Here is a 26,643-nt window from a genome sequence, read left to right as displayed (position 1 = left end):
ACTTACCTAACTCTGAGTTAAGTATGAATCTGTTCCAGTATAAGTGCTTATTCAGACAGGAAGAAATATAATTTAATCATCTGTGAGCTGAAGTAAGATATACCACAAAACCCCACCATCATTCAAGTCAGGTTGGTACACTACCCTATGAAATATGCACTGACAACAGTAAAAGCAAAATCTAGCCTTATCTCAGAAGGAAACTGGTGTGAGTAGGAAACAAAGTCATCTATATTCATACACCCTTTTTTTCGTTTTTTAAATACCAAGTTTGGACAGCACACAAATGAACAAATGGGAAGAGCTTTATTTTATTCAGTGTAAGAGGTGTAGTGTTTTGGTGGTTAATTTGAAAAAGTTTATAGATTAATATCCAAAAACCTATGGTAGCTTCTGAAAAGGATCAATAGAGAGCCTATTCCACTGGCCAATCGCAAATTCAGTTGAATAAAAAAACATGCTTTGAATGCGTGTTCTCCAATCTGGCAGCAGTGCAAACTGGAATAGCAACAAGGGACTTCCCGTCTTATATCCTAGAGAATTTTCAAACACATCCACTAACTTGTAAGCTTCCTTAGTATTTGAATATCACCCTGGTGCAGTTCAGGGCTTTACCACGAGCACAATTCAGGGGTTTACTGCAAGCAGTCCAGTGTAAACCAGCGTGTGCTCTCCAAATGGATTATGGAAAAGAACAACTGCTTGGAATGTAAAGGCTTTTTCAAAATCATAATTTAACATTTTGTAGTTGTTATTGAGTCATAGTGAATGAGATGTCTAATGTAGTCTGTGGATAGAAACCATATCCATACAATAAAATCCTAACCAGAATGCACCATCCCCCCAGCAGGTAGGCTGCTTTACACATCATTCCAGCTATCCTGCTTCAAGTTTTGCAGGAAAGGGATTGCCTGTACCATTGTTTATTTTTGCATTGTTGACATTGTTTAAAAATATTTTTCTTTTACTCTTTAAAAACACTGACCAGACTCTTTCCTGGTGTGGAGATGATTCGCAGAAATAGAGTAGCTCCTACAAATTCTACTGCCATGTGGTTGCACAAGTCTGCTCGCCGGGCTCTGGTCTCAAGCGGGTGTGCGCAATTGCCACCAGCATTAGCGTGAGTTATGTGCATACAGCAAGGGGAAAGGGAAACCCCTCCGCAAGGGCAGTGTGCTCTTCTGGAGGGTGAAGGTGGTATAAAACTATTTCTGCTTGCAGAAAGAGAATGTATGCATGTGCACTCTCACAGCCCTGCCAGGCTACCATGACAACTGAAGTTACATACAAATTATGTGTGTTATTACCATAAAAGATCATATTCCAGAGTCCAAGACTGGGTTAGAAATCTCCTTATGCAGCTAGTTATCTGCCCTGTGGTGCACAGTGTCGTTCACTACCCCCACCTGATTCGAAAAGCACAGGGGCAACAACAACAACAACAAAAAAAAACCAAGAAAAGGAATACCTGGTTTCACAGACCCCTTTCTACAACTACAGCAGACGATCATTTTGTTACCATTTTATGAGGTGCCTTCTTGATCATCCAGTAGGCTGAAAGTTAGGAGAGGGTTTCTGAGCAAGTTTGTGGTTGTTGCCCGTCTCATTTCTGTGGGGTTTTTTGTTCTCTTTGCCAGTTTTTACATTGGTGTGTTTCTCTAGATGAGCTTAAGAATAGTTGGGCAACAATTGCAAGTTAGATGTGATCTATAACAACCTTTTAGCTTTAGATGATTGAAAATCTAGATGCTTTCTCCATAAAAACAAGCCAACCCATAAATAGTTGCTAATATACTTTTTCAACCAAAAATAAAATGAGCTGTGCAGTTCAGTGACATCTACCCAAAGCAGCTACGCTAAGGGCTGGTCTCCCACACAGTGCACAAGTGCCTGTTTGCTCTTGGCTTCTCTTTCAGAGGCTGCCACCTAGTTTCCTCCAAATCAAAACCCTGGACCTGGGTTTTGAGGATGGTTTACTTTAGGGAGCGGTCTCAAAAACCAGTCCGGACAAGGATGCATTGGCTTTGGCTCTCTGTCAACCTCCAACACCATTCCCAGCAGACTTTCAATCCTCATATCTTCCCACTCTTTTGCTCTATATCCTTCAGTGTGCAACACACATTACTGGTGTCATACATCCCTCTAAAGCAACAACATAGTTCCTGCACTATTTCAGACACTTAAAAAAACAGACGTACAAAATAAGCATTCTATTTTGGAGCCATATCTGCAGAAACGCGATGTGGCAGGAGCAATGCAGGCATGAGCTTATTCCATGAGCGGATACAGAGGAGCAGCACACTCCACGTCCCATACCCCACACACACAGAGCATCGCTGCTGTAAGGGGTCTTCTACTGCCGCACAGAAATGACCAAAGCTGTTGGAGCACTAAAACCAAACAACTTCTCTGACTTTCAGTTTGCCTTGTTGAAGAGACATGTAGGTTAATCTATTGCTTATTAATAAGTAGACTAACAACACTAGCTAAATAAGTACAAAGATGTACTGCACAGTTTGGCCCCTTTTTCCCTTCACCACCCAGCACCAGCCTCCTTGCTGGATTTACCAGCTTCCTTGCTTCATCTTACTAGTCCAACAGTTGCCCCTTTGCACTACCATTGAATATAACATTGAAATAACATAGTGAATATATTATTCACTACTTAGGGAGGACAAGAGTGCAGCTGAGAATAGTTCAGTTCATGTCCACAGTTAGTTTAAGGCAAGCCTTCCAGAAGTGAAAAGCCATATTTTACCCTCCGGTAAATAGAGTTACTACAGGTTTCACACACACACATGCACACACACTTCAAGACAGTCTTTTTTAGACTGTTTCAAATTTTAGAAATAATCACAGTGCCTTGATTAAAATCAGCACAACACCACCTTTTGCCGTGGATTACATCTTTTTAACTGTCTAAAACCAAACTAGATGTCAGCTATTTCTGGCCTTCTAGCTTAAGATGTCAGGGGCAAAGAAACAGAAACCTGAAAGTCTGTGAATAAGTGGTGAAGAGACACAGATGCACGATAAGTGGATGAATAAACTTGAGCATGAATAGCAGCCCAAGCACAACAGAACCAAAGTCAACATCAATGCCAGCTTCCAGGAGGACTACTGCCTGCTTTTCAACCCTATAACCGCCGACTAATGCTCTTTCTGCATTGGCATCGATACATTGAGCAGATCAATCACATCTAACTGAAACAGCCCCCAGCAGAGTTAAAAAACAAGCAGTAGATCACAGTTCTTTTCATTGTGTGGGCACGGCATCTGCACTATGATTCTGCTTTGTCCCGGAAAATGCCTCTCCTGGATGATGTAGACCAGGGTTTCCAGGCAAAAAACAGCGACTGGATTTGTAGTTGTGTTTTTAACAGGATTTCAGCAGTGAAGATGGGTTGTAAAAGATAGCACAGAGAAGTCCATGTTTCCTTAGGCTGTTACAACATTCATTTATAATCTTTTATCCCATCCCCCCAAACAAGTGGAAGTAGGAACACAACTTAAATAATCAAGTTTTGATTAAATATTTTTTTTTCAATTAGCTTCATTACTGAAGCACATTTCAAGAATAATTAAATGTGGGGAAGCAAATTTACTAAATAGCAATAATGTATCAGATAGGAAGAACTTATTTACAACTAATTTAGGGTCAGACTGCAATTCTCAATGATAATGGCGAGCAGTAACATTGACATTGCAGTACACCGACTGCAACACTATTTCTTCTGTGAGTATATATTCCATGTACTTCACATGTGAGAAGCTTACAAAGTGGCCTCAGCAGGGAGCAGGTGCGAGATAATGAAGTTTTTGCATGACGTAAGGAACCTGCAACTAAATCTTGAAAAAGGCCAGAACTGAATATCTGCTAGCCTTTCCTAACTTTAACACATGCCACCAGTGAAGGCAACTGGCAAATTCTCTTTTTTCCCCTCCTGAGCCCTGACAAGCAAGTGGTTTACAGAAACCCCATCCATTACTCAGGCTGGAGTTAGCAATTTCAGCAAGTGTATTACAAATAAATATTAAGCTCATATACCAAAAATGTTTGAACTTCCATAAAGCAATACCACATAGATGGTTAAATTAGAAAATGCCCAAGTGACATTGCATTAGGATAAAGAGTTTGCAGAGAGATTGTCAAGGGAATCTTCAGATGGATTTTTTTTTTTAATGGTTTCTACTGAATACTCTGTGGCTCAGAGAGATATTTTCACTTTCTAATTTATGAAACCTAAAGATGAGTCATGTCTGGCAGAGATGATTTAGTAGGATGCAGAGAAGGGATAAATTCCACCAAGACAGAGAGAAATCAAACCAACTTTCTTTTGAGTTTTAATGAGGGTTACAGGAATCCCAGCCAGATCTTTCCAGGATCCAGCTAATGCAGAAGGCTGCTCAAGTCCAGAGTTTGGGGTACTTATTCTTTGCATAAACACTCCAAGGCAAAGCTCATTAAAGTTATCTGAAAAAGTCTCAGCAAACAGGATTTGAAATAAACCTAAATAGTGCAACTCTTTTGAAAGGTATCAATCTAGCTCCTCTCTGAAGGGTTTCATTCTTTTGGAGACTTAGAACAATAACAAGGAGCTTCAGATGTATTTACAAATAAGAAAAACACCTACAGTTTGGGACAGAAAATGAGACATTACTGTGTTCTTGGAGTTTTCCTTTACTATTTGGTACAAGAAAAGCAACGAAACATTCAACCAAAAGATTTTTTTCTCCCTTGCCAGACCAAAGCTAGATGTTCAAGCAGTGTTATGTTATCATCATCATCAATGTTATTTACTTCGTGGTTTGACAAACAAGATCAAAAATCAGTTATTTACTAAATCCCAATTAGGACAGAACTCCTAGAAGTCATAGCATCAGCAATTACATGTCAGTGGTGAAAATAAAACAGCAAAACCAACTACAATCAGTAGAAATAAGCAAGGGAAGAGAAAAAAAAATAGAAAGACATCTAAAACTTCAAACAATCAAAAAAGTAAAAAAAGTTTTACAAAACTGTTTTTGTGCCTAATCTAATTTTGATAGTAAAATAAGACTTTTCGCAAGACTAAGATTCTTACCGCTGTGCTATGACAGCGTGTATGTCTCTATTAACTGTAGTTAGATCTTAAAACAAGAAAGTATATTACTACTCAAGAAAGTACGTTGCTGCTCAAGACATATCTTCAAAGCCAGGAATTTAATGCCAGAGAGCATCAGACAAGAAGAATACCATGTCCTTAATCTGAATATAACACTATCCAGCTACATAAATGTGATAGAAAATTCTCTGGTTCTGACCAGCATTGTAGCAACCCCATCCCTTGGGGAAAAAATATTTAGGTTTTCTGCAGGTGTACAGCATTCCACTGCTTCAACAGAAAAAACAGTCAACCTAAGGCTTTTTTTTAGTTTATTTACTTCTTAGACCATTTCAAACAGCATCATTTCCTTTACTCTCTTCCTAAACCTCCCCAATTCTTTACAACCTTTTTGCAGTGCTTTGAGGCGCTTTCAAAGTTGGTTTGGTTTTTTTAAATGTTTGCTTATTCAGTTACATAACTATAAAAAAAAATAAATCCATGGCATTTCAAAGAATTCAACATTTCAGTCATTTTCAGCTTTTTTTAATTCTACTTCTCATTATTTACTTGGCTTAATTGTGCTTTAGAATAACTTTATCCATTCCCAGAACACAGCTGTAAAATCCCCCTTCCTCTTTGTTCACCTCACCAATGAGGCGTCATATTCCTTTTCTTTGCCCCAGTCCCTTTTTTTTAATACCTTCCCATCAAACATTAACCAGCTTCACATGCACTTCTGTCTTTGACATACTCAGTAGAGAAAGACAAGTTAACTGGCATTAAAATCAACCTGCATTGAGTGACCTTCTTTCTTTTGAAACAGGGCTTTGGTATGAAAGCTGTGACATGCCAGTCACGTGCCAATGTATTTTTCTAAGGCGCACTCATGGGCACATCATCTGCTATCATGAGCAAATGTGGAGCAAGCAAATGGGATGAAAAGAGCAAAACCCTTGCTTTGCTTCAAAATGTAAACCATGACAATTTATAATTTAGAAAAAACCTCACATTCATAACATACAGTTCCCAAACTGATATACTCTTCAGCAGCAAAAAGCAGGTTTCTCATAAGAAAAGTTAGGGAACTCAGTTGGAGTTTAAATTTAAGGGGGATTTTCCACCTCCAAATGTCAGGCTCAAAACTAAGTGGGTTCAGTCCGTGTTCTCTGACCATTGCCCTTCATTCAGTCTCCTGAGAAATTCTCTGACATATTTAAAGCATGTTTTTACAAATTGTTCTATATATCACATCTTCAGCATCCACAAGGTCTTCCAGTATCTGTTTTCTAGTTCGTCTCCTTTACTCCCCTGCTTCACAGATGATAAAGAACAGTCATAAATGTTTAACAGCCAAGATAAGCTAATAAATACAGCCCTAAATATTATCACCCCCACAACCAAGAGCGAGAGAGCAATTTCTCCTAAAAAAAAAACCACACACAAAAAAAAACCCCAACTCTTTAAACCAGAGAGCTTTTTATTAAGCCAGCAAGTGACAGCACAAAAGGCACCTCAGTTGAACACTAAAGCAAAAATCAGTGCATCAGGCTTTGAGAAGAACCAGCAAGACTCACTTGCTCAGCTGAGAAGTCAGTTAATTGGATTTACTTGCCAGTCCGGTGCATGTTTTTCTCATTATCTGTTCACCTCAAAAAGCTAATGGATAACCCTTAACACTGCCACCCCCTTTCCTGCAGTGCTCTTCCTATTTTCTGCTCTAGCCCCATTGCAGCTCTGCAGACGCCAACCCCTTCTGAGACACAATGTCAAGTCAACGCTGAAACCAAAGTAGTCGTAGACCTTCCTGTGCATGCAATGGCAAAGTTTCTTGTGAAGTATGACCCAAATGTTGGCCACATTCAAACAGTGGAAAAGCTTGCAGAAAATGAAACCTAATATGAGGCCCCCACCATCTCAAAATATTCCCATGTCTGTCCTGGTCACAGCTGAACACAGAGTTAAGATTTTCCTGTAGCCTGAACCGAGAAGGTCAGATACCCCTAGAGAGGTGGTTAAATTGAAGATCTCTGCCAAGGATCAGCTTGTTACTTACATCCAGTGTCTTAATTCACAAGATGCTTCTCATTTCCTATTCTTTCTTCCTTTACCTCCTTGTTACACGCATGAACTTGGCTGGGCTAACTCTTCCTTTCCCCTTCTTCTCGCGGGGTGTTTTAATTCAGTCGCCCACTGTTTTCTTTTCATAGTTCCACGATAAAGAACTTGCACATACCATTCCTGCATTTTATTTTTATATTTTTTTTCCTTAAAAATTTCTTTACTCTAGATTTATACCCGCATCACCACATAGTATCTAGAGACACATGCATACCGTGCACAAAACGTGTTTTTTGTCCGCAAAGGCAACAAAATAAGATATATTTGCAACTGACTGATCAAGCAATTTTTGAAGTTAAAATAAAGAAACATAGCAGAAAAAGGGAAAAGATAAACTTGTTTAAACTCCTCTTCTCACTTCAGTCAAACATCCCTAAGCAGCTTTAACCTGAGATGAAATGTGGCATACGAATTTCAGGAAGATTAGCTTCTTTTGCGGGAATTTGGTTGTCAAGAGTGAAATCAGACTTGTGATTGAAAGGTAACTTTGAACTCAACTCAGGAGAAGCTACAGACAGTCCATAATAAGGTACATTATTATTCTAACTTTGAACAAGGCGTGATCACACGTTGCAGAAATAGGCAAATCCTCTGTAAGTGTCATGGGATGCTTTTAATTTTGAAGGCCACTTAAATGCATTTACATTTTTAAATTCTCACCGTAACTAAAGGGTTATTGTTCATTTCCAGTCTGTTAGATCTAGATTCTGCATGTCCCGCAAGTGCCATACTTCGAACATTTTGTTCTTGTTTCCTGCTCTCACTCATCACAAAAACAGATGAGAATCACACGTTATTGCTGTAGAATATTAAAAGTAAATGCAGAGAGGGGTTAATTTATACCTTCCACAAGAGATTTGGGAGTGTTATTATGAAACATCTGGAGTGTTAATAATATTTTTCTTTTTATTTGCTTTGTTTCTCTGAGCATAGCTGTAGAAAGAATAAAAAATAACCTTGGGCATTGTAAGAAATACGCTGCAATCCAAAAATAATTCATAACGCAGTTCTACTAAGGGGCCTGTGAACAGAGCATCTCAGCATATTTCAGGTACGGGAAGAAGAAAGCAAGCAACCTCCCCACTACAAAAATGTCAATACTGCTTGACCCATAGTTAGCAGGCTACTGCCTACAGCGACAGGCGTGTCCTTCTCCAACACGACGAGAGGGATACGATCATTCTACCAAATTAAAAAGGGAATTCTGTTATTAACCAGGTATCTCAGAATTTGTCTTAATGGTCAAAACCATACCAAATCAAATGAAAAAAAAAGGGGGAGAGCTGGGCCTTATGATTCTTTGCACAGGAGCGCATTAACCTGCCAGGACAACGTAAAGAACCATTTTACCGCGTTAAGGGAATGTTAGAGTGAAGCACAAGAGGGTGGCAGACACTTGTCCCTGTAGGGAGGACTGTGGGGTTGCCATCCCAGGGGTATCCCAGCCAGAGCTGCCTGGGCAGGCAGCGTAATGGCAGGACGTAGTCATTAGCTTTTGCCCAAGGAGACGGTAGTACCTCTTCTTTATTTAGAAAAATATTTACATCCCGCGCACGTTCAGCATCGTAAACACTTCTGTTTTTCTTCCTGCCATGGCACACATTAAGGTTCAGTACAACTGGTGTACATTTGTTTTGAAAGATAGCACGCTACAAAAGTGCCTGAATCTACAGCACAATCGCCCCTTCCCCTAAAGATATTTCCTTTTGCAACTAGAAACCCTGTAAGCACTGATAATATGATATTATAATACAAACATAAAAGTTGAAGCCACTTTTATCTTCCAACTCCAGGTGTATGATTAAATCCACTCCAACCTTGCTCAGGCTCTTGAATCTTTTTTCCCCTTTGTAAATCATTCTTTTTTCATTCCTCCCACATGGCTACCCCAGCTGCAAAGAGCTGGTGTAGGAAAGTATTATCCCATGGAAGCTCAAGCCTTCAGCAGCATAGTTAGAAAATAATTAGCTTGAAACTCAGAGCATGAAGAAAGCATTTCAGGGATAACGCATCTTCTTCCTTCCTTTCTTTCTTATACTGAGCTGATACTCACAACCTGCGTTTTGGTACTTTATCAAAATTACTTCCCAGCAAGTTAGGTGATGGCAGAAACAGTAACAAATGACTGTGTGTCAACAAGAGGGTTATTGGGTAAAGAGAAAAAGAATCTGTTACCTTCAAGCACACACCATACGATAATTTATTAAAGTGTCAGGAGCCAGCCTTTAAGGTAAAAACGAGCTGACGCAGAATTCTCTGATTTTCGAAAATGAATCCTTAATAGAAGTAAATGGACAAGAACAAAATTTCCTTGCTGTGTTCACCATTCAAAATTAATTGGAAAGTGGCTGATTTGAGAATATTATATCCTCTAGTGAACTGAAAACGCTGTATTTTTTTTCCTCTGAAACCAAGAGTGGAGAATTAAATTAACTGTGAGGTTTGTTTGCTCAGAGTAGGCCACCAAAATGGATTAATTAATCATCATTTATGAATATTCTATAACATAGAGCAGTCAGCTCTTCATAAAACTGCTAGAATAGCAACATGACAGTAGAACAGTTATAAAAACAAATGATAAATTTCCTGCATCTCCAATCTATATCAACTTGCCTGACATTTCTTTCTTTGCAGTTTGAAAGAAAGTATCCTGATGAAAACTCTTATTCAGTGCTTATAAGGGGAGGGGGGGGGGGGGGTCAGTTTAAACAGGATGATTTACGGTTGTTCTACAACTCTGTGCTCTGCAGGGTCCTGGGCAGTAATTTCCAGAGGGAATGTCACTATTACTCTGAGAGACTTTACCTTCCTCTACCTGGAGACTATGAAGTGCCACATTAATGATAATAGACATAATTCATTCCATCGTTCGAAACACACTTAGAACCAGATCTTATTTAAGCATATCTATAAAGTGAAATGTCAAAGAAACAGTCACTTATGGACTCTTATCCAAGCTAATAATCATTTTGACCATTATTTGCCATTATCAGATATGTGAACACATTTCTCCCAAAGTTCAGCCAGCTCAGAGGATTATGTTTTAACTCATTAATTGGAAGGGTCAATAGAGATAAAAATGACTGAAGATCCAATTAAAAAAAAAAAAAAAAAAAAAAAAAAAAAAAAAAAAGACCAGCACTGCCACAGGGTCAGGCTACTATTGAATTTACTGAAGTCCTATTGAAGCAAATAGGGCAGCTTGCATCTTTGGCTGCTGTACTGAACTGTGATCTGTGAAATATCATGCTTCCTCTATGGGTATTAACATCAACGGCCCGCCAAGCCATACGTTCTGCACCTGCAGTGCTAAAACAAATGTTTTGTTTCTTAAGGTGCCCAGTTTGCCAACCTTAAAGTCCACATTTACTTCAGGACTAGTTTCATCCTGCTTAGAAATATTGTCTTCTCTAGAACCTGCCAGAGTAGCCAGGGGACATCTCCAAGCTGCGAGATGACAAAATTTAATCCCAGGTCATTGCAGGTGAGAGAAATTTGACGGAGCATTCCCAGGTGACCCGCAGCGCGTACACAGAGAAACTCGAGTCAAGCACACAGCTTGGCTCAAATGCAGCATTCATAAATATTCATTATCACTGTTATTAGCTGTTTGGCAGCCTGGCCACTGCTGGCTCCCCTGGTTGAATGCCGTCTAGTTGTTTACACAGATTCCTGAGTGGCAGAGTCTCCTCCTCTTCTCCAGGAATCGTAGGGATGCAGGTACTACATGTGTAGAGCAAACTCTCCCAGTTATATCGCCTCATATCCTCTGCGGTCTACCTACCTAAGGTTTAATATTTCTTCAAACATAAGCATCATATTTAGATTTCTTCAAACTAATGAGAGCGCTGTTAATTTCCATTAAAATAAAAGTCAAACTGGAAGAAATTTTCTGACTGTTTTCCACTCACACAAGTAAGAGGCCCCATAAGATATTTTGGAAATTCTGGAAAAGTCATTAGTTTTGCTGCAAAGATATTTAATCTATGCTAAAAAGTGATCCCTCCTGGATTATCTGCAATATCTACATGCTACTAAAACACGTCATTATTTAATTAGACATCAGGCATTTATGAACTAGCATGCACAAATAAGAGAGCAAATCTGACCCTTCCCTAGAAATAAGGCCAAGCAGTGGGAAAACTTGGTGAGGGGAGAAGCAGTAAAGCCTGCAGGCTGGTTGATGGTCACAGCTCCAGCCTGAGCACCCAGCTGTCACCTGTCTCGTCCCCATACATGTGTGCAATGGGGAGCAAAATATTTTCACCCACATCCAACGCAGCACTTCATTTAACCAGTGGGTTTTCATGTCGCTCACAACTCTCGCCTGGTTGCCCCTTGTCCGCTATAGCCCTGCTCCGTGTTGCAAAGCAGAGTTTGTGACCTCTCTGGCCATGCACGGTCCCTCTCACCTGGGCAATGTCAGGTAAGAAATAAAACAGCTCCTGCCCAAACAGCTGTCTGCGAGGGCTGCTGAAGAGAAATCAAGGTACATAAGCTGACGGCAGTTGCTTTCTTAAGCTGCAACATTCAACCCTTAAATGTGGGCTTTGCTCTGTCCCCAGCCCATGCCAGCCCACTCTCCTGCATGAAGAACAGGACTGACCCATAGCTCTTACCCCACCTCCTCGTGGCTGCTGGGCAGCACTAATCAGCACCAGCCCCGTGATCCCCATGGAGAGCTTTAGATCCAGCATTTGCCTGGAGCTGCGATTCGGCAAAATGATGCAGTGCCAAGGATCAGGCAGTCTGCTGCACAGGACATACTGGTTCTAAAGAGGAAACAGCCGTAAGATTTCTTGTAAGTGCCCAGTGCCCCCCCTCTTCCAGTTGGTGTATCTGTTCCTTCTTGGAGCTTAGAAACTATATTTTAGGGTAACATATTTCCATAGAACCATTTAGGTTGGAAATGACCCTTAAGAGCATTGAGTCCAACCATAAACCTCATGGTTTAGTGGTGAACTTGACAGCGTGTCCCTAAGTGCCACATCTGCACGTCTTCTAAATACGTCCAGGGATGGTGACCCCACCACTTCCCTGGGAAGCCTGTTCCAATGCCTGACAACCCTTCCAGTGAAAAAATATTTCCTAATATCCAATCTAAACCTCCCCTGGTGCAACTTGAGGCCATTTCCTCTCATCCTATCACTTGTTACTTGGGAGAAGAGACCAGCATCCACCTCGCTACAACCTCCTTTCAGGTAATTGTAGAGAGCGATAAGGTCTCCCTTCAGCCTCCTTTTCTCCAGGTTAAACAACCCCAGTTTCCCTCAGCCACTTCTCATGAGACTTGTGCTCTAGACTCTTCACCAGCTTTGTTGCCCTTCTTCAGACACAGTCCAGCACCTCAATGTCTTTCTTGTGGTGAGGGGCCCAAAACTGAATGAACAGTGCTGTCATCATTTCACTCCCACAGACCCAAAAGCAAAAATTTTACTTTACCTACATATACATGGGAAGCACAGCATATTATTTAGAGTTATTTTTGCATTTTTCCCATGCTGTGATAAATACAAGGCTTGTAAGATAGCACTGCCTACAGCATACCACTCAAAGGTGCTGCAGAGGATCTTGGACTAATGCTGGCCCGTGGTGGTCATTCACCCATCAGCTCAGGCCAGCCCTCCTGCTACAACAGCAGTACTGTCAGAACAATATTTGCGACGTTAAGAACAGTAAGGGAGAACTATCATTATTTCAGTGCAGTAACAGAGAAAGCTTCACAATTTTCTATAGATGCAGCCAGAGCGGGATGTAATTTGGTATCGTAAACCGATGCCAAGGAATACTCACATTATTTATTGGCAGAAAATTATTGAAGCTGAACTGATTTTTATCTGCAGAGGATTATGACTAAAGAGGTTGACAGCCTCGACCAGTATTTTGTAGTTGCTTGATAGAAGTTAACAAGGAGCATGCAACATATATCATCAAGGAAATGGGTTATTGATAGCTATCTCCGTATACAAACTCCTTTGATCATCTTTGAAAACTGAAGACCAAAACCATCTGAGACTTCTCAGAGCTGTTTCTTTGATGATACATTTATTATTCTGTCAGAAATGGTTGGTGTACAAATCTGACTTAAGACAATAGTACACAAATCCATTTTCGTCTAGTTCATTTGTGTAATTTGAAGTTGGGTTTATTCTTGAGTCTGAACTGAATAGATTTTTTTTTTTTGAGAGGAAGTTTATAGTCTAAAGACATCTTTTCAATGAGAAAACACAGATGGCAGTGAAACAAATTCCTATATCATGAATTTGGCTTAAAAATGAAAATATTTGTTTATAACAGGAGGATTGAATTGCTCTAGACTTCTGCAAAGACTTCATGGGGCCCACAGATATAACCGGTAGCACTGCATTTGCACAGAATTCATTAAACTTTGGCCACAATTAGATGTACTGCTGATCACTTATACAAGTGTGATAAATGAACAGACATAAAAAAATCCATTTAGTTTTTCCACTCTAATGCAGTTATGCACTGATTGCATAAAGTCATCAACAGCAGCAGTTATTTTTTCACAGGCTCTGAAAGCATGCCCTAATAGTAAAAAAAAAAAAAAAAAACCAACCCACAAACACTTTTTTTTTTTTATTTCAGGCTTTTTAAAAAAACAAACAAACAAACAACAAGAACCTAATGGAGTGGAACCTCCTAAGTAGCTTTCTTCATCTAGTACCCCACGTGTCAGGGGTATCAAAGATGTATACAACATGGGAAACAGTTGCTGCGTTGGAATGTGGTCATGATTTAGCCTTTATTTTAGAAGTGAGACATGGGTAGATATTAGAAAAGAAAAATAAAGAACAAACATAGCAACTTTATTCTCATAGGGAAAGGAACAACGCACAGGATTTTTCTGTCAATAATAAAGAATTCATTTAATCATACCAACTAAATAATGGAAAAGTAGAAAGCGTTCCTGGGTAAATGAGAAACCATTTTGCTCTTCGAATAGGGCATGTTAAAACAACATAGATACACTACAGCATTTGTATAGCTGTCCCAAGGCCACATACCACCATTGATTGACAGCAGCTTCCCCTCCCATGGCTGGGAGCACTTTGGGTGGAATACAGACACTGTAATGAATATGGGCATGGGAAATAAAATGCCATTCGACATTTTTGTTTCCCCTTCAATCCAGGACAAAAACGTTTCTTTCCAAACACTGCCTTTGTTGCTTTCTTTAGAGATATCATGTTTGGAAAATATTTGATTATCCTGTCAAGAATGCTAAAATATAAAAAGATGTGCAGAGTGGAAATAGAGTAAAAGTAAAAAAAAGCGATTTTCAAGCATATAAATGATTTTGCTACAGTAGCAGAAGGGTCATGAATATGAATAGTGCTGAATTCTAGAGAAACAATTTGTCATTATTAAAATTAGTGCTTTGTCAACACAAAAATCTCACTCCCAGCTTCCTTTTTGTGCTACTGCACAAACAGCTGCATTAAGGGCCCAAGTGTTCTGGGATTCATTATCAGTGAATGGGGCTCTGGCTCATAAGGTACAAGAAAAGTCTGTAATCCATAATAGGAGGCTGTCAGGATGTGAAATATATTAAACACTTGAAACTGAAAGAGGTATTTCTGTGGTCAGCCTAGCATAGAGCTACTTGGTATTAGTAAATGGACACTTGACAGTTTTGCATTTCTCAGCCATGACATCCCATTTACACATTCAGAAATACAACATACTGCCATCTAGATCCAATTATGAGAGTTTGCTCTTGGAGCAACTGTACAGCATTTTCTGAGCACAATGGAAAAAGATGGAATAGCAAAATTCGTTTTTTCTGGGAAACACTCATGCAAGAGAGGAGCAGAGAAGAGCAGTAAATATGCTACCAAATTTCTACAAGAACAGGATGCCTGCACCATATATTTCCCAATATGTCTTTGTTCTGCACAAGGTTGAGCTATACCCCGGTTTCTTTTGCATGCATTAATTCCTCCCTTCTTGCAAATTGTGTTTAAGAGGCACAGAAGCAAGGAAAAAAAAAAAAAGCTGTTAAAGACAGTGAAGTTCTTCTTAGAGGAGTAGGATTCGCACATGAGACCTATCTTTGTTGCTGGGCTTTCCAGCAACGGGGCAGGGCCAAAGGACGAGCAGGAGGAAAGGACCTAAAAGGGAACATTGATCCTATTTAAATATTGAGTGGCTGAGAGGGGGAGGGGGAGCACATTTATACATAGCTTTTGTAACTGATTTTTTCATTGCAAGGGCTAGATGGATGGATAGGCATATTTTGAAATATCAACATAAAGGCATCAGCCAATATTTGATTCCCAGTATTGGATAGCCATACTTGAGACTGGCCAGGTACACCAGTGAGATTGGTTGGGTTACGCTTCAGCTGGAAGCTGGAGCATTCTACAGTTCTTTTTCCAGGAATTTCTGTTCTAGCATGTAGGCATATTTTATTCTCAAGGAGAAACCAGCAGCTCTGTGCTAATTTTGTAATTGTTTTAAATCACTAGGATAGACGGCAAGGACATTGGTGGCTATGGAGCACGGGCTCCTGGGGAACACAGAGGAAGCAGCCTTATTTAATATCAGCTCCTGTACAAACCAACACAACTGCAGATTTCACACAGGCTGGAGGGATTCACACCAGCTGAGGGTAGGACTTACCCTCAGTCATCCAAAGGCGCAGCTTTGAAGTGAAACATCAAACACTCCTGCACTCAAAGCTGCATGTATAGAATAAACTGAATACTGCAGTAAACAAATGCTCACACACAAAGGATAGAGTTTTAAAAGCAAATATGTCCTGAGTTTGGAAGTCACTTTTACCCTTTGACCTTCAGGATATTTGCGTTCCTGGCAGTCACATACAGTAAGGAATTTAAGCCTCTGAAAGTATAGCTAAATGGCTAATGGAATCTTCATAGCTACCTGGCCGTTGCTAGCATGATGTGGGTCACCCAGCCAGTCTGAACATCCTACCATAGTTCAAGACTTTTTGCAAACTTCTCTTTAAAGCTATGACCACACTGCAGGATCTACAGTGGTTTGCAGTTCTCAGGGATGATCGTCCCCAAAAAAAGACAAATATGAATTCCAGTCTTAGAGCAGACTAGCCTCCTAGTGTGCTCCAGAGACAGGTAGCTAACCTTCGTCCAAAAACGAGTGCTTTTAGCTAAGACTGTACTGAGGTTGGCACTTACAGGAGGAAATAAACCTCTATATTCTGCATTAATAGGTACATAGGGCTGTGCATCTGGAGAAAGTGCACTAACTCTGAGTAGACAATGCAGTTTTAAGGCACTGCAAGCAGATCTAGCATGGTTTATATGCCGATAATTTTGAAACAAGCCCTTTTTTCCCCCTCTACTAGCTAATCTAGATTTCATTTTATGTATACAACACAAGCATGCATATACAAACATTACATATAAAGAATATGCTGTATATCTATAATTTCTGGACATAACTGGTTTTAAAAAGCCCTGGAAACAAGAACCAGATAGTAAAATGGTCTGGTGGTCCTGTTACTAGTTTACAAACAATCTCATATCATAGGTGTGACTAGTTCAGGTTTGTTAATATGTCACTAACCAAATATTATGGTTTAGGAGCAGAGGAGCTGGTAAATAGCCAGATGTAGGATATAGCTTCTGTTGGATTCTTTCAGGTGGAGGAAGTGTAAAATACCCTTTCTTCCCCCTTGCCCACACAGCCTAATGGAAATAATATGATTTATCAACCAGAATGGCATATTAACTGCACAGGTGGTCTGAGAAATTTAGGACCACTGTTCTCCCACCTCTTTCTTTTGAACAGAGAAATTGCAGACCATTGTGGACACCTCTGAAATGTTAATACAGAGCAGACAACAGAAACAAGGAGAAAAAAGCCCATTACAATAGTTAAATCAGAATTTCCACAGCCTGTGGGCCACAGCTCTCCATTCATTCCCACTTAATCTAGATATAAATAAGATGCTCCTGGAAGTGCTGTGTGGGTCACCCTAGGGAGGGCAGCCCAGCCCAGCAGCAGGCTCCCCTGCAGGAGATTAATTCTTTGCAAATCACACCATCCCTCCGTGCCGCAGTTTTGTCGCCAGCAAAATGTAAATCTCAGAATTCTCTTTTTTGTGCAAGTCTTTGAAAGCCACAGCTAAAAATCTGTGGATGTTTCTTACAATAAAATCAGGGGTTAAAAAAAAATAATTAAAAACAATGTTTCTGTAACAAAAGGACCCCAACTGCAGAAAAGGGAAAGTGATTTTGAGAAAAACGTATTACAGGATATGAGAGGGAAGCAGCGACTGAGATCTGGATCAGAGGGTGGATGGTGGAAAGAGAGAAGAAAGAAAAAAGAAAGTTTTCCTACCCACACCTTCAGCATTCTTTCCCCTTTGCACCTTTCAAAATATGAGCGATCACAGTGACAGAGGCAGAGGGAGAGATAAATTGCCAAAGCTAATAAGATACTGCATCAGTACAAACCACAGCATCATTTGAACACTGCTGCCCCGCAGACCATCTGTGTTCTGGCACCAATGGGGGAACACGACCAGTGCCAAAGTAACACACAACTGACCTCCTTTCCCATAGCACGTTGGCTATAGTTTGTATTCTGACAGCAAGGGATTTTACTAAGTGCCTCTCCGCACAATTGTGTAACACACATTGCTTATGCTAGTTTAACCTTAAGAGTAATGCAATGCAGCCAGAGCCCTTTCCCCAGCCTCAGGAATTTGAAACAATTTATTGCCTTTGTACCGCACCGTTGTGCAGAGCGGCATCTCACCTCCCTCATAAAAGCATTATCCCTACCTTGATGAAGTGCTGCCTGCTGGTTAGCATCAGTCTGTGTGCTATAGCTTACTTTTTGTCATAGAAAGTATGAAAAAAAAGCGCTCCTTCTATTCACCAATTTTGCTCAGAGCACTACTGGAGGGGACAGTCCTTGGTTTTCACTGGTTCCCTTACTCTTGTCCTCAAGGCTGGTTCCAAAGCCTTTTTGGGTCCACCAAAGCAGCACAGCAAAGCAGTGCGACAGAGTTGTGTATCCCAGCACCAGGCTCAAGACATGCAGCAGCATTATGCTAGCTCAGCACATTTCTAGACTACTGCATTTTCTATGGATTTACTCATTGGCATGAAAAAACAAACTTTTGTGTCCATCCACGCTGTAAACATGAACAGTTAATACCCATCTCTTTTTGTCTCAACTGATTTGGAGATAGATGGCAAAGAATTAGATATGGTTTTATCCCATGTACAATGCATCATATTTGGGGGTTTTTTCACTTCAAAAAAAGATCAATGGAGCAAAAGAAGTCAAGAGAGACATCCAAGATCTTTTGACTCGGTAAAGAGTGATCAATTGGATCTTTGGGATTGGACTGCAGCCTAATAAAACTCTTGAAGTAAGCTAATATCCATCTCCTGTAAGTACCTTTTTACATTAAAAAAAAACCCTCATTCAAATTCAAGTGTAAAAAAAGCAAAAAAAGCAAGTAGATTTACTTGCATACTTTATTTGCTGCAATAATATTAAATGTCATTGACAGACCCTTTACCACTTATCAAAAAAACCACTTCGGAGACAAGATTATATTCTCTATCAATATTTCCTATAAGTGTTTTCCTTTTCATCATTTTAAAATAGTTTGCAGGAAGCACTTGTCACATTTTGAGGAGTTGAACTCTAAACTAAAAAGGATATGTTTGTCTTGGGGTATTTGGGGGTGGGGGAGAAGGTCAGGAGACTGGAAACCCAAAGAAGATGATTCATTGCCTCGCTTATAAGTTTCTAGGGTACTACATATGGACAAAGCTCAGGGCAATTTTAAGTGTTCACTCCAGTTACATTAAACGCTTTCAGTCATAAAATACATAGGCACCGGAACCCCCAAAGTCAAGCTGACGGAATAAAGATCTTGTACAGTTGCCAATCTTTGCTCAACAGAGGCTCAGAACAGAATAAAAGTGAAGAATAAATTACCTTTTGTGGAATAAAGTGGGCACAGCGCAAACACACTACAGATGGGCCATAAGGGACACTTTCTCCGAAGCTCCATCCATCTTCACCTTATAGAAGTACTAAAAGCCTTATCAATAATTTAACAAACTAATGGACATGTTTTTAAACATTGTGGGCTGATGCTTAAAGAAGCACCACGTTGGAAGAGCAAGATGGTGAAAGTGGAAAGCTTGTGGCTTTTTATTCTGTGGTTATGTTGAAAGTCAGGACAGCATGATGTGCTACAGACACGGTATTTTTGTCCGCAGCACTTTCTTCTGCTAGAGCTCAAGCCTGAGACCGCAAAGCGGCAACATCCTGAAGGGCAAACTTCATCTTCAGGTGGTAGCAGTGGTTTGTTTTGGCAAGATCTGCACAGTCAGCAGGACTGAGCCATGTAGATCAGTGATAACAACCTTCCCGAGACACCAGGGCATTTCGCAGCTGTTCAAGGCGTGAAGGTCCCAAGTTCTGAGACTCAGCACTTCCCAACACTTTGCGTGCTGAGGAACCTTCTTGCCACCCAGCTGAGACACATTTTTCCAGGGCTTTAACTCAGGGCCCAGGGTGCCAGCACAGCCTACCTGGTTTCCCACCCATAACCTACCCCCGGCAAGGACAGCATATACCTTTACATCTCCAACGTGTCTAGCATACACTTCAGGCTTCAACATACTGCAGCCTAAACATTGTCCCCCCTGTCTGGGTTGTGCCAGGCATCACTCAAACTGCATCCAGCTTCCCTTGAGACACAAGGGGGGGAAGAAAAAAGCTTACTGACCTGAGCACGCACTCGGGGTGCTGGGGACACAGATCTCCTGCTACAGCTCTCAAAAAGGGAAGGTGCACATGCTGCTTCTCCTACAGCCCCTTCTCTGCTGCCTTTATAAGCTCACACCCAGCTCTGCTGTCCTTTCCCATTCCTTATCATCCAAAAAGAGACTCACCTGGACATAGATCTCTATGTGCAAAGCAAGCAATTTACCTGGGAATCAGGTGTCCTCACTGCTGATGACTACTCTCTTCAGAGTCAGGTGCTTCCGACCCCAAAACATGGGTCGCTTATACCCCAACCCCTGCCTGCAGACCTACATCCTAGCTGGGTAATGCAGGTAACACAAGCGGCTGAGCAGGCTGGCTATTGCTCCTGCCAGTCTTCAGGCACCAAACCCTCCCAAGACTTTACAAACCAGATACCAAACTGAAATCAGGCACAAAAAGGCGAGGAGACAGAGCGCTGAGCCTGGGTCCGTCTCCTGAACCCAGCCCAACCTGAAGGTGAAGGGATCACTGCCCGTGGTCTTCACAAAGCTGACGCTTTATTTTCCTTTTTCTGGAAATTTCCTGCATTATGGCAGGACAGCAAACTGCTAAACTTCCCACCACCATATCCTGGAGTCTGCTGTAACCAACGTTATGCCTCTAATTTTTTACTTCACGTCAAGGCCCCCTTGAAGCACGATATCATTAAGTGCACCGCCTGACATGCCGTCCTGTTTAATTGCTGTGGTCACGTTAGTTAATTTGTACTTTTTGCAACCTGCCGCGTGTTATTGATTGTCAGCTTTGGAGATGGTGCTGAAAAATAAGAAAAATATACGCTGTTCAGTTACCACTAGTATGTTATATCTTGATAACAGTTTAATTAAATTCCACGGTCATTGCGCATCCTATCTTAGGCCGGCGTACTGAGTAAAACAGTCAAGTACCAACGCTCAGTTTGATCAAATCTTCATAAAACTAAACAATGACAATCTACAGATAAACCAGGCCTTTGCAGCCGCAGAGCTGGGTTTAATCACCTCATGTAAAAAAAATACTGGGAAATATATTCTTCGCATTATTCTTACAAATTGTCTTTATCCCTCTGAAAGAAACTATGAGATCTGCAAAGCAGTGGCCATGTAAAGGGGAGCCGCAGTAAGGGTGATAAAAAGGCAGAAGCTATATTGGCTTTAAGGAGAAAACAATGACAGTGATATTTAGCTGAGATCTCATCATTCAGCAAAGCTTGAATTTTTTCTGTTTCAGAACTTATTCACCTCCTTACAGCCACGCCATTTTAAACAAATTAGCCAACCCTGCATTCCGAGGAGGCAGCGTATCAGCCAGATTTGCAGGTTAATTCCATAAAGAGCAGCCCTGAAATTAAGCTTTGCCTACATGTCCGAGGACCGGAGAGCTGGGGATCCTAACGGAGGGGTCACGTACGCCAGCACCTCCCAGACGCCTGTCCGGGGATAAGGAACAGTGAAGTAAACAGGAGGCATGCATAAATGTTTATGTTGTTTGTAAAAAGAAGTCAAAACAGAAGAAGAAAAACAAATCTCAGAAAGCATCCCCTGAATGTCAGTCCCTGGGGAAGCCCGTGAGCGATACATCCCTTCAGATAAGCAGGGGGAATTTAAAGAAATGGCGCATACAAGACAAGTTTGGAGATTTGACCCTCACAGAGGGGCTAGGAAGTGCAACCAGTTTAACATTTTCATCATTGTCTTTTGGGTTTGGGTGGGGGAGAGAGGGTTCAGCAAAGCTCCCAGGAGCCCCCGTGCCTGCCCCTCCAGCCAGACGCTGCCATCTCCCGTTGTCCTGCAACTGAAAGCTTTCTCTCGCCTCCCAGATCAGCATCTTCATGACCCATCTGTCTAATTATGGGAATGACCGCCTGGGCTTATACACCTTTGTGAACCTGGCCAACTTCGTTAAGAGCTCGACTAACCTTAAACTGCAGACGCTGCCCCCAGTCCAGCTGGCTCAGAAGTACTTTGAGCTCTTCCCGGAGCAGACGGACCCTCTTTGGCAGGTAACGTCACATCCTCTTCCTCCTCCGATTACCACCCGCTCGTGGAAATAAGGATCTTTTCCTGTAAAAGACAATAAAAATAAAAATCCCACTTCACATTCAGATACATGATTTCTTCCTAGATGCCGCCTTAGATTATTTAAATTTTCTTGAGAGACCACTGCTTTCGACTAGAAATGGCTTAGCTTCCATTCACCCCAAATGAGGCATGGTAGAAACACCAAATTGCCATTTATGTGAGAGAAAGCTTCCCTTCCCATCCCTCCTGCCTTGTAGTTTTCCTGATGCACCGCGTCGTGTTAACTAATAGTGTTGCACTATCGGTAAGATGCCGACAGCCAGCTGATAGCGAGAGCTACCTCGAGGCAAACGATGCAGATTCATTGCATCCCCTTAATGAGGAATCACTGATGTTGGATCACGGCAGCTACAAGGAGGATTTCCCACCATCTGAACCCCCTTCAATGAGACAGAAAGGAAAAGGGAGGGCAGGAAGGGTCAGCGCAGCAAATGCAGAATGGGCAGCTCTTTTAAGAACGGAAAAAGGTTTCTGCACAGACTGGCTATTTTCTGTCTCTGTTTCAAATTCACAATAGTGCCGCTTGTAATCTCTACACTGTAATTTCCTAATCATTGTTACACATACCTTATTCAGAATATGATATGCCACGCTGTGCTTTTAGCTATAAATCCAGAGTGACACCACGGAGATCTGTGGACTTATTTTGGGCTTACACTGGCAAAAAGGAGCAAAATATTTCCCTATTATTTTTGGCCCAGATGCAAAAGAAGTATAAATCTATAATATTTCCAGCGAGTTTAGTGGAGCTGCAGTGATTCACAGCAGTGATTGATTTTTTCCATTATATTTTGTTAACTTTATTCACTAGCAAGCTGTATCTTCTATTACCAGCTAATACTATGCAAAAGCAGTATCTATATGATAACTGCTTTAAAGAGCAGTCAATCCTAACCTTTTCTGTGGGGTCTTTTGTTCACACATTTTTATTTTGCATTCATAGGTAGTAGAAAGATAAGGACATGAATAATATCCCACATTTCTATTTTGTCCTTCCTTCTGGGTTCTTATGCAAATTAAAATTGGCACTAAGTCCTATGCATGTGAAACCATTTTGTCACCTAAGAAAGTAATGCCTTGAAGCTATTCAAACAGAGGTTTCCATTTTAACCTCAAATGAAAACTTGATTAAATCAATGTTTTAATCTTTTTTTCTTCTTTTTCTTTTCTTTTTTTCCTAATGACTGAACTTAATCCTCAGTCATGCAAAACCATTATATACACATTGAATTTTAGTCAGAGGGACCACATATGTGCCTACCTACATGCCTATGGACTCTGAGTTTCTTAAATGAGCCTGACTAAAATGAGCCTAACTAAATGCAGTCATCTCACAAGGTGTGGATTTTGACACCAATCCTTCCAGGATTTGCACAACTGTGTAGCATTACTGACTTCACTGGGACCCCTGGAAGGATTTGGTCCCTGTGTACCTGAATGCTTCCATGGATCCATACCGCAGTGCTCAATATCTGTCAAGAGTAAACTCTTATGAGGAAATGTGGGATTTTACTACTTAGTGTAAGGCTCTGGCATTAGCGCGTAACATTTAGATCCTGCAAAGACTCGCGTGCATGCGAACATTTAGGATAGCCTCAGTGTGATGTACACAACCACCTTTTCTTCTTCAGAATCCGTGTGATGATAAACGACACAGGGATATTTGGTCCAGAGACAAAACTTGTGACCACCTACCCAAATTTCTTGTGATAGGACCCCAGAAAACAGGTAAGAAGTAATGAATTTGTAACCGAAGCTAGCCCCCCCCAGTTTTGTATCTGTGTATTTGTGTCCTGCAAACTGAAGCCCACTCCCTGCTACAGGGATGGTACACTGCCCATCCTTACGGGATTCGGGTAGTAACTCCTTCACTGCCAACAGAAAGGGGTAACTGTTTGTATAGTAAAATTGCATTCGTTCACAACAAAAAAAACCCATGCTGTCAGGCAGCCCTATGTTAAGATTGTTATTAAGTTCTCTGACAAGTTATTTCAACATCGTTTGAGAACCTAATTGACAATAAATGTATTTACCACCTTGCAGGCCTCTGAGGGTCTCGGGGCATTTTTTTAATTAAGCCACATATTCCCACTCCGAAGATAGCTATTACTGTTGTGGACATATTACAAAAAGTGGATGCTGAGGCAGGGAAATAAATGACTAATCCAAGATCATACAGAAATTCTGTGACAGTGACAGAGACAGCAGGTCTTGATTCATAGTCCAATGATAGCCTGCATAGCATAAAATCATTGAAGAGCAAGTTTAAAGATACATTCTCCAAAATTTCATTTACCACCATACATAATTTCCAGTTGTTTTTGTCAAACAAATAATACAAAAGTATTGTTACTGGGATTTTAAAGCATACTTGTGACACACAGGTTTGTTAGCATTGAAATAGATGATTTATTCCTCAATAGCAGAGCCCCAGGAAAAATACACAGAGGATAAAAGTGCGGTTCTGGGAGCAACAAAAGCATAATCCCACAGTTAGGGCTTTTGAAAAGTTTTGTGAAACATAAATAGTTTGAAAACAAACATGTCCAGGCCAAATTCCCTCACTAGTTAAATACGCAGTCAAGCAAGCAATGTCATCAACAGCAAAATCACGCTTGCATCGGAGAGCAGAATTCGGTTTGGAAATGGGAAAAGTTCGATGAGCAGAGAAGTTTGCACGTATTCCCCTCTCCCTCTGAAATCCCCTTGTGCTTACACAGGCCTTTCATCAACAGGCAACTTTCTTATAAAAGGTAATCTAATTTTCCTGTATATCTCAGTGTGCATTGATTTGAAGTACTTTCTTTAATGAATAAATTCAAAGAGGTTTTTTTCTGTTTCCTAATGGCATCTCTTTTTGTTGTTGTAGGAACAACAGCTCTTTATTTATTTCTTCTAATGCATCCTTCCATTATCAGCAATCTCCCTAGTCCAAAAACTTTTGAAGAAGTTCAGTTCTTCAATGGAAACAACTATCACAAGGGAATTGACTGGTAAGAAGAATTAAAAAAAAAAGAAGTATTCATTATTAATACATGGTAAATCACAATGGAACAGTTATAGAAGCATGTATGACATCAATGTAATTACTCAATGAATTCATTATGCTTGGCGTTATCAGACAGAAAAAGAAACTAATTTGTAATGATGGGACATTTAATCAAGTCCTTAATTTTTTTTTTAGATATTACAATAACAATTTTCTTATTTTTTTCACAATTGAAGACAATAGCTAACTTAGTTATGATGTCTGTCTTCACGCTGAATAGCATCTCTGTCTTTTCATAACTGTATCTATACTGAATTATACTCTTTTTCTTCAAAAGCGGCTTTTCATGAAGTAAGGTTCGATTCTTCTCTCCATGAGAGAAAAAACGCCACTGTAAAGCATTTCAACTGGTATTCCTATCACAATTTTAAATATTGCTTTTACTCTTTTTGCTTAAGAAAGGCATTTTTGTAAGGCTTTCATTTCCACAGGGAACAGCTGTTCTCATCCTTGTGTGAAAACTGAAATATAAGACAAACACCACGCTACACAGAAACAGATTAATCTTGAGTGGTTTCCCTTGCCCACGTATGGCATGGAGAGGGTGCGGAGCAAACGAGGCTGACCGATAAAAGCAGGTTGGCCCCGCAGCTGCGAGAACAGCTTCTCAGTTCAAGGAGTCACGAAAAATAAAGGGAAAGAAATGCTTGGCATTTGTTTTCCCATACTGCATAAAGAAAGAGATCACCTGTGGCTGTCATAGAGTAAATAAATGGTGTAGCACCCTCAGAGAAGAAGGAGCGGAGAATGGGGAGTGTCTCTCCTCTGCAGCCCTTTGCACAACACGTGGAGGAAGAGGATGGCCTCTTGGAGACCTCATCTGCCACGCTTCACCCAAATTGGTCTGCAGGTTCAAAAGTCAGTAGGGTTCTGTGTGCACGGTGAAGCCCCACATACTTCCTTTCTATAGAAAGGACACAGAAAACAGTTAGTCCCACCAAAACTGGAAGTTTCTGGAGTGCTCAGAAAAAATACAGGGACCGAAAAATGCCTCCAAAACAATTTCATCTTTTGCTTTGTTTGAATTCTTCACCCCTTCAGTTGAACCTTCTGTTTTACTTACTTTTACTTCCAATCAGTTTTAAGTGGAAAACACCATTCAATGCCAAAATGCAAATCTTGCATTCTGAAAACGTCTAAAAGAAAAGATTTGTTGGTTCCAAAATGAAATATTTCAACAATATTAAAATTAAATAGTTGACGTTTTGAAGCTTTTTCCATTTTTTTCTGCAGCTAAAACTGAACTCATTCCAAACTAGTGAAAGACATCCCTTTGACATTGAACTTGTTAGCAAAAATCCCATCCATCAAAGGAAAAAGCTGATTACCTGACTTCATGAAAGGCTTTAGCTATTACCAGCACCATGTAAGAGCCAAGATGTGTTCCACCTCTCCCAGTTCCAGAGTGAGCCAAGAAATTCCATTTTGCTTCTTGAGAATTATGTCTGAAAATTCACCTTTTCACCTACCATGAAATGGGAAGCACAGGGGTATGACCCACTTGTGAAACTGCTAATTC

At 40.6% G+C, this 26,643-nt stretch overlaps 1 protein-coding gene across 4 annotated transcripts in view; it reads left to right on the top strand.

Annotated features, from left to right (window-relative positions):
* The window catches only part of LOC126044922 (bifunctional heparan sulfate N-deacetylase/N-sulfotransferase 4), a 107,325-nt gene that overhangs the window by 65,435 nt on the left and 15,247 nt on the right, over positions 1 to 26,643 (top strand). For all 4 annotated transcript variants that reach the window (XR_007507828.1, XR_007507827.1, XM_049815323.1 and 1 more), the window contains exons 7-9: positions 21,814 to 21,996; positions 23,707 to 23,803; positions 24,945 to 25,068. Coding sequence is in view for 2 of the 4 variants with exons in the window: in XM_049815323.1 (XP_049671280.1) it covers positions 21,814 to 21,996; positions 23,707 to 23,803; positions 24,945 to 25,068 (404 nt within the window). In the remaining 2 variants the exon portion in view is untranslated. The remainder of the gene's footprint in view (positions 1 to 21,813; positions 21,997 to 23,706; positions 23,804 to 24,944; positions 25,069 to 26,643) is intronic.

The sequence above is a fragment of the Accipiter gentilis genome, chromosome 12 (assembly GCF_929443795.1).
Source record: "Accipiter gentilis chromosome 12, bAccGen1.1, whole genome shotgun sequence".
In the NCBI taxonomy this organism is placed as follows: Eukaryota; Metazoa; Chordata; class Aves; order Accipitriformes; family Accipitridae; genus Astur; species Astur gentilis.
This window is presented reverse-complemented; position numbering and strand designations above follow the sequence as displayed.